This window comes from Actinia tenebrosa, unplaced genomic scaffold (assembly GCF_029948245.1).
Source record: "Actinia tenebrosa isolate PJP-AT-01 unplaced genomic scaffold, QUT_ActTen_1.0 PGA_scaffold1__47_contigs__length_23844297, whole genome shotgun sequence".
NCBI lineage: Eukaryota > Metazoa > Cnidaria > Anthozoa > Actiniaria > Actiniidae > Actinia > Actinia tenebrosa.
Window position 1 is genome coordinate 21,595,025 of NW_028292578.1, and position 12,873 is coordinate 21,607,897.

General features: G+C 35.6%; 2 protein-coding genes across 2 annotated transcripts; one reads left to right on the plus strand and one right to left on the minus strand.

The window, feature by feature from the left end:
* Positions 1 to 5,289: 5,289 nt before the first annotated feature.
* On the plus strand, positions 5,290 to 7,577 carry LOC148910095 (uncharacterized). The gene is made up of 3 exons (XM_089032560.1): positions 5,290 to 5,392; positions 5,699 to 5,856; positions 6,003 to 7,577. The coding sequence occupies exons 1-3, from the start codon at positions 5,358 to 5,360 to the stop codon at positions 7,337 to 7,339; spliced, it is 1,530 nt and encodes a 509-aa protein (XP_088888686.1). The 5' UTR covers positions 5,290 to 5,357; the 3' UTR covers positions 7,340 to 7,577.
* A 42-nt stretch (positions 7,578 to 7,619) lies between these two features.
* On the minus strand, positions 7,620 to 9,822 carry LOC148910096 (uncharacterized). Its single transcript, XM_089032561.1, has 4 exons — positions 9,713 to 9,822; positions 9,249 to 9,399; positions 8,909 to 9,084; positions 7,620 to 8,687 (listed from the first exon to the last, which is right to left on the minus strand). The coding sequence occupies exons 1-4, from the start codon at positions 9,745 to 9,747 to the stop codon at positions 7,655 to 7,657; spliced, it is 1,395 nt and encodes a 464-aa protein (XP_088888687.1). The 5' UTR covers positions 9,748 to 9,822; the 3' UTR covers positions 7,620 to 7,654.
* Positions 9,823 to 12,873: the final 3,051 nt, after the last annotated feature.

Here is a 12,873-nt window from a genome sequence, read left to right on the forward strand (position 1 = left end):
ATTTTTTACCTCCGTTTGCGGTACCCAACATAGCAGCAGTAAGGGACTTTTCGCGCTGCCACCCGATCGCGCAAGACCCCCTGTAGGGCCTCGTCACTGCTCCAAAAAACCCACCCCCCCTCCCCCCCTGGTGTTTTTCGATTTTTGGCAATGCCGGCGATTCGCGTGTCCCCCTTACTGCTGCTAACAAAGGATTCTGTATGGATTACTACTAATTAGTACTAAATATGTTTCACGGGTCATGTTAGTGCGTGCACTCTACTAGTACAACTGTTTTCCAGAAATGTCATGCAATAATAAATACAATGTAATCACAACGAAATTGATAAAAATAAAAATATAGCAATTCAATATCTACTTTTTTTATAAATATATGATAAATAAGAAATATTCTATAATAGGCTAATTATCAATATATGTGATTGTTTAGAATATCAACCCATTTAACTGCTCACGTAAAATTATCTTTTCAATGCGTTACCTTTTATTGTATTTATGTGTACAAAATTATGACTTCTGTGGTTAAAAAATGTTTTGTGGGCATTTTAAAAAGATGGTACAAAAACATTTCTTCTTCCATGTTTTGATGCTAAAATCTTTTATTCCTCAACTAGGTTCCAATGACAACAAAATCCCATGTAACTGCAAAGTATGCTGTGGAAAGATTAGAGATAAAAGAACTGTTCGAAAACATTTCCAGTTCCATCCTTACAACTTTAACAATGTTGTGGATGAAAACGTCAACCAGGATGTTAACCATATCCCCATTGATGACGTGTACAACCCTCCTCCTGACTATTCGCTTATGGCTACAAATAACCAAACTAGTTTATCAGATGATGAAATTAATCTAAGTGGTGATTCATTTAGTGATGATGCCTCTTTCCAGTTGTCACCAGCTTTGTCACATGCTAGTCTGCCAGATGATGAAAGTGACCTAAATGATGATTCATTTAGTGATGATGCCTCAACAACTGTACATGTTTCACATGCTTCTTCAAGTGAAAGTGAGGAAGATACTGATAATGATGATAGGATTGATAAGGAGCTGGAGAAGTGTATATTGAGAATAGTTGCTTCTAAAGTCAAATATGGTTGGTCTCAGAAAGAAACACTTGAACAATTAAAGAGTATCTATGAATTAACCAAGGATGAACACATTCCTTATAAAACTTGGCCTTCTGTGCTAAAGTTGTTGAAGAAATTGGGCTACAATGATCCTAAACACTTCAAAGTATGCTGCGGAAAAGATCATGTGACCTTACTTGAGGGTGATAATTGTCCAAACTGTAAAAAACCAAGAGATAGATGTGTTGATTATTTTGTTCTTGGACTAAATGTTGAGTCAATATTTCTTAGTGAGAGAAAACTAAGAAACCACCTTGCACACTGGGAGGAAAAAAATGAGTGGTTTAACGTTCAAAATCTTACAGTACCTTATAAAGAGATATGGCATGGCTCAAGATTCCGCGAGCTTTCATATTTCTGGGATCAATTAAAAGAGAGTTTTATGCCAACATGTTGCCCAAACTGTTCAAACATTGTATCTGTTGATGAAATCATCCAGGCCGCTGGTACTAATGGACTTTCAACTGGCAATCCTGTGAACTTATCATGTCAAGAATGTACCTTTGATTTTGTACATACTGTGAGAATTATGAATGGTAGTCCTCTCAATCAAGCATTCATATTTCATGAGGATGGCTTTAATGCATTTACCAAAAAATCTAGAGGAATTGCTGCCATTCATATAAGTAATGCATGCACAAGAAAAGGCTTGCGACTCCATGGTTCAAATCTTCGTGTATACAGTTTTATTCCAACTGTTTTGATACAAGAAGGGATTCCTCACAAGATTGATGCTTTTATCAAACCATTAATTAATGAAATAACAACCCTCTACATAAATGGCATTGATGTATATGTTCCAGAAGCTGTTGAACTTCCAGACTTCTCAATTGAAAAAGGAAAGCACAAGGTACGAGCACTGCTTTTACTTGGAACAGCCGATTTAAAGGGACACCAAGAAATTGTTCTGTATGCAGGAGGTATGTATGATAAGGTTGATGAAGTTCACTCTATTGTCATATAATGGTTTCAGTATTCAACTATGTTGTTTATTTGATGTGCAGAATTTGAATAAATTTAAAATAATAATATGAGGAAAAGGGTTTGTAGTAAAATAGGGTCAATATTTTTTATAGCCAAAATTTGAAATCAAAATAGATTTGTATAACCTTGATAGCCTAAATTTGCTATATATTTGCTAAATAGCCTAAAGAACCATGTACAAAACAACTTGTTTAGGTTAACTTTAAAAAAGCAGGTTCTCATATGCTGGTTTTTACTCTACTAAACATGCTTTGATTGGTGTGTTATTTTGGTTCATGTAAGCACAGATGACCATGCATATACTTACATGTGATTTTTATGTGTCACTAGTACATAACTTGTACTGATATATGTGTAATGCATTTATGTTAATTTTCATATTTCTTTGTATTAGAAATTGCATAAAAGGAATGTGCTTTCTTTTCACACTGAAGAAAATTGACATTCAACAAGCAATATCAATTCTGCTTAAATAATTAATTCTAATGACAGTCTTGAAGTCCTTTAGTTTTCTTCGATTCGAGAAATTCAATTGCAATTTTATATCTTAATATAGTTTAACTAAATGACATATTTTGACAAGAACATCCTTGACACATCTTTATGCACAAAGGGACTTCGACCCCCCCCCCGGTTCAACTTTTGGCCCCAACACCCCTACTTCAAAGTAACCAATACTGGTTTTTCCTTTTGATTCTAAGGGGTGCACCCCCCCTGAATTAACTTTGTGCGCAGCACCCCCTCTTGAACAAAATCCTGGATCCGCCCCTGAATTGCTTTGCTCCAAAAACAATCTAAATAAATCCCAAGGTAATCCATCTCTACTTTATTAATGTCTTTAGGTGGAAGAATTGGATGTAGACGCTGTTTGCTGAATGGAACATACATTCCCTGTAAACGTCATTACTATTATGGAAAATTTGGGGAACGATACCGTAATCGAAGTGAACCACGTACAGCTGCCTACCAACTTCAGAATGGAAAAAGAGTTGATGCTGCTACAACAGTAACACAGAGAAAAGAAATTCAGACAGAAACAGGAGTGGGTGGAGTTAGTATTCTCTTTGATTTATATAAGCTATATAAGTTTGATCCAGTCTTGGATATGACAATTGATCGCATGCATCTAACTTTTAACATGCTTAAAAGAGAATTTCTTGACAAGATGTGGGTGGAACTTGAAGACAATGCTAGAGAACCTGTCAATGACAGCGGTGGACTTCTTGACCATGGGGAATTTTCATCTGCTCTTCAAGCTGTCAAGTGGACGCCAGAAGAAAAAGAAAAGGGTGTTGCAAGAATGGAAGTGTTGACTGACAAACTCGGAAGCTGGAAGTCAAATGAATTTAAACGGTAATAATACTACTACTAATAATAATGAACTCTTTATTTAAAGAGGGTAGAACGGAATAGTTACAAAATAACTAATAGACTAGTGGCCCTCTATATATAATATATATAATTGTTGGAATATGAATGGAAACTTATAAACTAAATTCAAAGGGTCTTTTGTAATCATAACAGCGGATTTTCTTATCGATACTGACAATCTTAGATTGCTTCAAACCTCTATACAATGAGGCCAAAATTAGCAGATAAGCTCTTTGCTAGCAATGTAACTACTTCAATACATATCTTACCTAAATTAGATATGAGTAACAAAACAATGTCAGCACTTGTTGAAAGATATGAGAGGGAAAGAGAGTTCCACAGCTGTAAAGAAGAAAGACAGCGCAAATGAAAAAGAGGAAGAAATAAGACTGAGAATGTTTAGCATTGTACCATTTAAATCTGCAGTAACTTACCATTTAAATCTGTACTTTTGAAAAGGATTGTGACAGAAATATTTCAGAACTTTGCCAAGCAGAACATCTTATTTGATATAACATAAACTTTGGTTAGCTCAGATGTGGAATATTCCTGTCAAAGAACCTTTTTCAAAAGTACATATTGAAATGGTAATTAAAAGTAAAGATTTAAATGGTACAATGTTGTTGATAGCTCTCTAATAGTATATGATTTGATACTTTTTACATTATTTCAGACTATAAACTAAATTAGAAAAACTGAATGCTCACAGTTTTTGATAATGATGAATCTTATAATATTATTGAATGACTTGTATATATTATTTGTCTGACACTATTTTTTAACAGGTTCAGCAGTGTTGCAAAGGAGGTACTGGCACAGAAAATTCCCTCAACAGCATATGATTGCTACATTGTACTCTGCGAGGCTGTGCAGATGTTATACAGCTCACAACTTCAAGTAAGTGGTTGGCGCAATGAGCACATTCACAGGCTTGAGAAACTATTGTGGGCTCATGCTATCAAAGCAGAGGAGTTTTATGGCCTCCCAATTTGTACAGAAAATTTGGAATACTCAGTTCATGCAGTCCAAGATATACATCGCCATTCAAGCATGGACAATTATTCTTGCGAATTATACGAGAGGGCTATATTAAGACACAAGGGACAGAAACACAACTCAAAGGGTTTGGAAAAGACCTTTGCCACAAGAGAAAACATGAGAAGCTTTCTCAACGATTATCAAGAAAAACATGGCCCACTCTATGTTTCTGGGAACACAAAACACAAATATGATCTAGACCACCTACCATCACCTATGATGTTACACGAGACATCATTTTCTGCAGCCAAAGCATTACTTCAAGACCTGGAGAACATTGCCAACCCTGCAGTGCAACATGCAATAAGTTATGGTGTGGCAATAGGAAAAATACAGAAGAAAGTGTTCCCAGAAAGTGTGATTTCAGACGTCACTAGATTCTTTAGACGCAATGGAATGGCAGTGCAAAATGTTCCGAATGTTCTAAACACTCTCAAACGTGTAGCTTTGAAAGATGATGTAGGTGACATTGAGAAATTTGATGTTGGAACTACTTGTAAGGTGTTGACAAGTATTGGTGAGGAATATATAATGGAGATTTCTCACATCTTTGAAGTTGGCCCCATTAATGATAAACATTTCACTTTTGTAAATGGCAAATATTACATTCCTTGTCTCCATAATGGTGGTGTCATTTGTCATCCGTGGACTCAAACACAGCAGCTTATTCCAAGAGATTACATTCGTGATAGTATACAACCAGCATGTAATGTGAAAAGAAAAGTGATCATGTATCCAGATCCGTCGAATCTTGATGACCCTCAATAGGCGACTTGCACTAAGAAATCACGTGACTTCTTGGATGGCAAACGCGCGCTATGTAAACAAACATCAAGATGGCCGCCGTCGCACCGGAAGGCGACAAAAACAGGTTAGTACAACCACTTAGACGTAACTTTTTAGCTTTTTTCTACCAAATATTGGTACCCATGGAGTCTTCAAGCATATTTGGCTTTTCGATTGGTCCGAAAGAAAAATTCTTACGCTAATTTTTTCACCAAATCCAAAGCCGCTTCCTGTTTGTTATCGCAACTTTTTTTCGTGGTCTTTGACCTGGGACTTGCTTTTAAAGGGTTTTCCCCTAGAAAACTTTAAAAACAATACACAGACTCATGAAATGTTAGTAAACATTTCCATTCCAAGGACGTATTTCATCGTTATTGATCTAATTCTTTAGCGAGCCGGCGAAAAAAGGGTCGCTTGACCTTACCAGGATGCCTGAACTGTCGTTTGGCGACGTAGAGTTATTTGCCAAAAAGACTGGCGGAGGTTCAACGAGTCTGAAAAAAGCCTACAAATTTTTTGCCGAAACAGGATATCTCCATGATTATAAAGGTGAGTTTTTTTGGGGAATTAAAATGTACGAAAAAGCTTTAAAAACGGTCAATGCTTGTGCTGTTGTACTAGTTGTTAACTCTGGCTGTACTTTGTCGTGCTTGTATATTCAATGGACTCTGTTAAAATTTGACTTTTTCTCTTAGTTCGCTATAGTCAAGAAGAGGCAACAATAGAGAGTAAATGTTTTCGCTCGATGAAAAAATCAGAGAAGCCACATTCAGTATTTATTGTGTGCCTACTGGAAAACAAGAATTTATATGGGAAATGTTCGTGCGTGGCTGGTGCAGGAGGAGCCTGTCAACATACCCTGGCACTTTTACTATTGATTGCACACTGCAAGCAGCTGGGTCTAACAGCATTGCCCGATGAACTTACCTGCACTATGTCAGCACAAAGGTGGAATATTCCTAGGGGAAAAAAGATCACGCCAGAATGTGTTGATCAAGTGGTTGTCAAGAAAACTAGAGAAGGAGCGGACTATACTAAATCTATAAAGAGCTCTTTGTACTCCCCTGCCTCCCAATACCTGCTGCTAGACTCTACTTACAAAGAAAACCTGAAAGCTCTAGAGCCTGTACCTCTCATATGTACCCTTTTACCTGACATGTCTGATACAAACCTCCCTGCAATTTCTACAAGATTTGGCAAAGTTCCTATAGGTTGCATTTTATCTTATCAACAGAAGCTTACTTCCTCCTATATCATTAATGATTATGCTAATACTGATTTTCCTTCCTTACCATTGACCAGCAACACCTCTTTTACCAATAATTTCAGTTCCTGTTTAAATGCTGAGCAATTAGCTACACTAACCTCCTTAAGAGTTGATGAGGAAATGTCCTTTCATTTAGAAGAAAGAACTAGAGACCAAAGTGAGTGTCAACTTTGGCACACTTTAAGGAAGAAAAGAATAACAGCCAGTAAATTTGGCATAGTAGCTAAAAGACAAGCTAACTTCAAGTCTTTATGCAAGCAACTAGACCCAACCCGTCATGTCCAAACAGCAGCAATGAAGAAGGGAATTGAGATGGAACCATATGCAGCCTATAACTATGCAACCAAAGTAAAAAACAGTTCTGTTAACTTATATCCATGTGGTCTTGTTATTCATCCTGTTTGCCCATGGTTAGGGTGTTCTCCTGATCGCAAGGTCTTTGACATGGAACTAGCCACTGAAAATGCTATGAGTCCTTTTGGTTTGCTTGAAATTAAAGTTGTATGTAAAGATGTTGAAAGCTTACATGATGTGAATTATTTAACTTTTGACAAGGACACCAATCACTTTGCTCTTAAACGAAAACATGAGTTTTTTTACCAAATACAATGTCAGCTAGCTATTACTTGTTTACAATGGTGTGACTTTTTTTGCTTTGTAAGTAGTGATCTTTATTTTCATGAGAGAATTCTATTTGACAGAAATTTTTTTCAAGAGAGCAAAGACAGAGTTGATACCTTTTATTTTACTTACTATATAACATAATGCAATCATCTGTGTTATTTCTTAGGTAAATTCAAATAACACTGAAAAAAGGATAATTTATGCAATACGTAAAAAATATTATTAATAAGTATTGCCATAAAACAACTATTACAATATATTTTATTCAATTAATTTATTTCAAATTAATTCATATCAATTGAAATCTTTTTCATGAAAAGATAAAAAGTTGAATTAATTCAAGAACACCAATTTTAATTAAATTATTTTGCCAATTATATGACTCTTGTTTTCATTATATATATATTACCATAAAACTGAGTAAATTGGCATGAATATTTATTATAAATTTAGACCCTAGGCCCTTGAAGAATCCCTTCTTATTAAGGGGCCTTGGAAGTTAGTCAACAAACATGACACAGTCCACAACTGGTTAACACTTCCTAGTAAAGATAGGGGAACAATGCCATCAAAAATGTGAAATTCTTTTATCCTTCGGATAGCCCTTTCAACATGAATTCTTAACATGGCTATTTTCTTTGTGTCTATGACTTCTTGTGGCTTAAGTTGACTATTTTCTAATAAGTAAGGGGGTATGTTAAGATCTACTGTCTTGTTCACTAAAAGATCATCAATGTCAAAGCCTTTATCAGCCATAATGCTAGTATGGGGCTCTAAAAGATCTAAAATACCGGACTGTGCAGTTATTTCTTTGTCTGAAATTGAGCCTGTATACAGAGAGCTGACAAAGCACACTGCACCATTTGGTGTGATTCCAATCAAGCCTTTAAGAGTGGTTGAGCTCTTGTAGTTGCTGTACATCTGGGATTGCAGTTTCAGGGATGTTGGGACTTGCACTTTTATTTCTGTGCAATCAATAATGCAATGGGTAGTTGGGTATAACATTTTAAATAGGGGGGACATATTCTGTTTAACAGTGTGAAAAGAAGGCCAAATAGGCTGCATCCCAAGGAAGAAGTACAAGTAATTGGCCCAGGTAATAATCTTACGGCTTACAGTTGACTCACTGACATTAAACCTATGTGACAGGTCAAATAGTTTCAACCCCAGTCTTATTCTAACCAAAAATAGGAATAGTTCATCAATAAGTAACATTTTTTTGCTGCCTGGGCGCCCAACTGATATATTACTTCCATAGTAGTATGTCATGGTTTCTGCAGAGGGCTGCACAAATTCATAAAATAAAATAAAATGCTGATATGAAGGAAATCCAGTATAAAATTTGATGGAATTGCTATCATTTGTGAATCTTTCACATCCAAATTTGTAGATCTTCATGGCAGATAATCTGGCCTTCAGGTCTTCTATTTCCTTCTTTAGTTTTGTTATTTCATTTTCAAGAACATCAGTTCCAGTTGTATATCTGTTTCTACAAACAAATGCATAATGATGCTATTAAAAGGAAAGTATTTTGGGTTTTTCATTCAATATAGTGTTATATGTCTATAAATTTTTCTTTAATTTTTAAAGCAACATATATATAAAACAACTAATAAGCAAATTGTACTGAAAAAGATAAAACAAGAGCATTTGTTAAGTTTTGATTTCTCTTTCTCTTTGCATGATTAACATGAATTGTTTATTACTTACATAGCAGCATTTGGCAACTTCCTCACAAGTACGCGTCTGGGAGGCTTGTTGATGGTCCATGCAAACTGAGTTGGTATAGCATGCTTTTTTAATCTTCGGCGCCCACATATATCCTTTTCTTCTTCATATTGATCAGTGTCAAAATGTCTTGAACATACTCTGGTGTTCGATGTTATCTAATCGAGGCATAAATATTCATAAAAACTCGTAAATTATTTCTGCTCACATATGCTTTGTATACAAATAAATTTTTTAGCGAGTTTGACGCTGTAAAATAAGACTGACCAATAAAATCTAGTAAAAAATTTAGTAACGAACAGTAACCAACGTAAAATCTTACCTTAAAGTTTTCTCCGATGTCTCTTCGTATTTTAACAATCCACTGTTTTCTTATTTCCTCTCGACAAGGGAAGCGGTGAAATGACAAACCATCATCACGTCGACCATCGCTTGTGCATTTAGGAACACAACAAACATAGTTGTTTGTTGGTCTACACGAATTGTGAAAATTCGGAATAAGACGATTTATTCGCGAAAAGTAAAGCAAAGGATAAAGTCCTGTGTTTAGAGTGTATTGTTTTTAAAGTTTTCTAGGGGAAAACCCTTTAAAAGCAAGTCCCAGGTCAAAGACCACGAAAAAAAGTTGCGATAACAAACAGGAAGCGGCTTTGGATTTGGTGAAAAAATTAGCGTAAGAATTTTTCTTTCGGACCAATCGAAAAGCCAAATATGCTTGAAGACTCCATGGGTACCAATATTTGGTAGAAAAAAGCTAAAAAGTTACGTCTAAGTGGTTGTACTAACCTGTTTTTGTCGCCTTCCGGTGCGACGGCGGCCATCTTGATGTTTGTTTACATAGCGCGCGTTTGCCATCCAAGAAGTCACGTGATTTCTTAGTGCAAGTCGCCTATTCTACGTCCGCATTGACTTCAAACACCCAGAGCTTGTGAAGGAGGTGCAAGTCCCAGTCTACCCGCAAGTGGGAGAGACTGTCCAAGTCTCAGGGCAAGCCAATCAAGTGTGGGATTGTAAAAGAAGTAGATTACACAGCTCGTAATGCAGTAGTGCAGTGGTACAAAGAAACAAAGAGACAGGGTGTTTGGATTGTAATGAATAAGGAAGATTTAATAATGTTTTCCTCCATCATTCAAATATGTCAAATAGTCAGAGTTTTGGGGGGTTATAATATAGTTGTATAAAATGGTTATAAATAATTATCAAGCTGAAACGTACTACTAAACCATGTCGAGTACAAAGTAAGCCATGGTGTACATAGTAAGTCATGGTAGCACATAGTAAGCCATGGTAGCACATGGTAAGCCATGGTAGCACATGGTAAGCCATGGTAGTACATATTAAGTCATGGTAGCACATAGTAAGCCATAGTAGTACATATTAAGTCACATGGTAGCACATGGTAAGCCATGGTAGTACATACTAAGTCATGGTAGTACATAGTAAGCCATGGTTAGCACATATTAAGCCATGGTAGTACATGGTAAGCCATGGTTAGTACATATTAAGCCATAGTAGTACATAGTAAGCCATAGTAGTACATATTAAGCCATAGTAGTACATATTAAGTCACATGATAGTACATAGTAAGCCATGATAGTACATAGTAAGCCATGATAGTACATATTAAGCCATGATAGTACATAGTAAGCCATGATAGTACGTAGTAAGCCATGATAGTACATAGTAAGCCATGATAGTACATAGTAAGCCATGGTATAGTACATATTAAGTCATGGTAGCACATATTAAGTCACATGGTAGCAATGTTAAGCCATGGTAGTACATATTAAAGTGCCTATGACCCCTATCTCAATGTTTTCAGTTGATTCTACATGGGTGTATTTGTCATCATTTTTAAATCAAAACACTGATTACTATGAGAAAACAAATTTACAATAACCTTTCTATAAACCCTGAGTAAGATAATTATGTTTTATACAGGATATTTTACTACCTCTGTAAATTTTCGTATATTTAATAATGCCTACTATGACATCACACTCATTAGTATACTGAAAGAATAAACCTTGATATCTACAAGATGCATCACTCAAATCATATAAAAATAGTTTACTATTTAACTTTTAACTTCATGTAGAATCAATGCTGAAAACATTGAGTTAGGGGTCATAGGCACTTTAAGTCTTGATAGTAGTACATAGCAAGCCATGATAGTACATATTAAGTCGTGGTAGCACATGGTAGGCCTTGGTAGTACATAGTAACTTGTGATATTGCATAGTAAAAAGCTATGGTAGCACATATTAAGTCACATGGTAGCATATGGTAAGCCATGGTAGCACATGGTAAGCCATAGTAGTACATATTAAGTCACACGGTAGTACACAGTAAGTCATGATAGTACATAGTAAGCCATGATAGTACATTATTAAGTCATGGTAGCACATGGTAAGCCATGATAGTACATATTAAGTCATGGTAGTACATGGTAAGCTATGGTAGTACATGGCAAGCCATGATAGTACATAGTAAGCCATGATAGTACATAGTAAGCCATGATAGTACATGGTAAGCTATGGTAGTACATGGCAATAGACATAGTAAACATAAGATATTTATAGTTATACATAGCAAGCTGTGGTTTTGCATAGGAAGTTATGTTGGTCATTTGAAAAATTATATTCAGTACTTTTGAAAAATATTTTCAGAAATAATGATTTGTTTATAATTACAAAGCTTCACATTTCAAAATTCATGTGATGCAAATACTTTAATTAAAAATTTGACCATAATTGTACAATTGTATCAATTATCTATTAAAATGGAATTTCTCTTTTTATTGAAGAAATAGAAAACGTGCGCGCGTGCTGTGTGCTGTCATAAAGCACGCAGGGGTTGGCAGAACACGAGAGAAGTGTTAGGAGAAGCACGACGCGTAGCAGAGTGCTTCTGGACACTTCTCGAGTGTTCTGCCAATCCCCAAGTGCTTTATGACTTTTTATTTCTTTTATAAAATACAAATTACAATAATGGACAGCAACGGAAAGTGCGTGGCATGTAATGTGCTCTCATAAAGAACGCACTCCAAACCAATCAGAACGCGTCATTCATAACAGTTATTTTATAATATTTTTTTCTTTGCGTTTCTTCTCTTCATCTAGTTTTACCTTAAGTTCCTCTCTCTTCTTCTTTCTTCTTTCTCCAAGTCTTATTTAATCTCCTCTTCTGTCCTTTCTCTATTTCATAAGACATATTTTGAGTTTAGTTTTCACTCCTTTTAAGTTGATCAGTGGAAAACCCTAAAATGTACAAATAAAAATAACACTTTGCTAAGCTAGGGAACATTAATTTTGGTACAAATCCGATTTGAAACATAACGATTTGACACGTTTTCATGATTTTATGTCTTGGTGTTTATTTTACATGATCACATTATAACACTTCCTCCCCCTCCCCTACCTAACTAACTAGCAAGTGACTCCTCAAATTCTTATTATAACTTTCCAACTTGTAAAAATTAATTTGCAAATCAGAAGGCACAAATAAATTTATATTTCTATTTTCCTATATTTCCTGTTGTAGAATTTTCGTGATGTATTGATATAGGCAGGCCTACCCCAAGTTATATAGCAACCAAACGTACACCGTAATATTTAAACAACATTGAAGTTAGCTGGGGGCAGGGGATAGATTCAGAAAAATTTTAGTGAACAAAGATTTGAACAAAACTTTTTGAGCTGTTTTGGCGAAGGATTGCTTACAAAAAATGTTAGCTTCCCTAAGAAAATTGTATAGTCCGGCTGTTAACGTCAAAAATTGTTCACTTTGATGATAAAAGCATGAAACTTGGCATGATTGCTAACCTCCCTGGGACAAACATTTTTTGATATGGGACCAAGCGAAATTCGCTTGGGGACAGCAGGAATAGGCATGCCCGGAATTTCCGACATGGAAACGAGGCTACAACATAAAAACACCCTAAAATA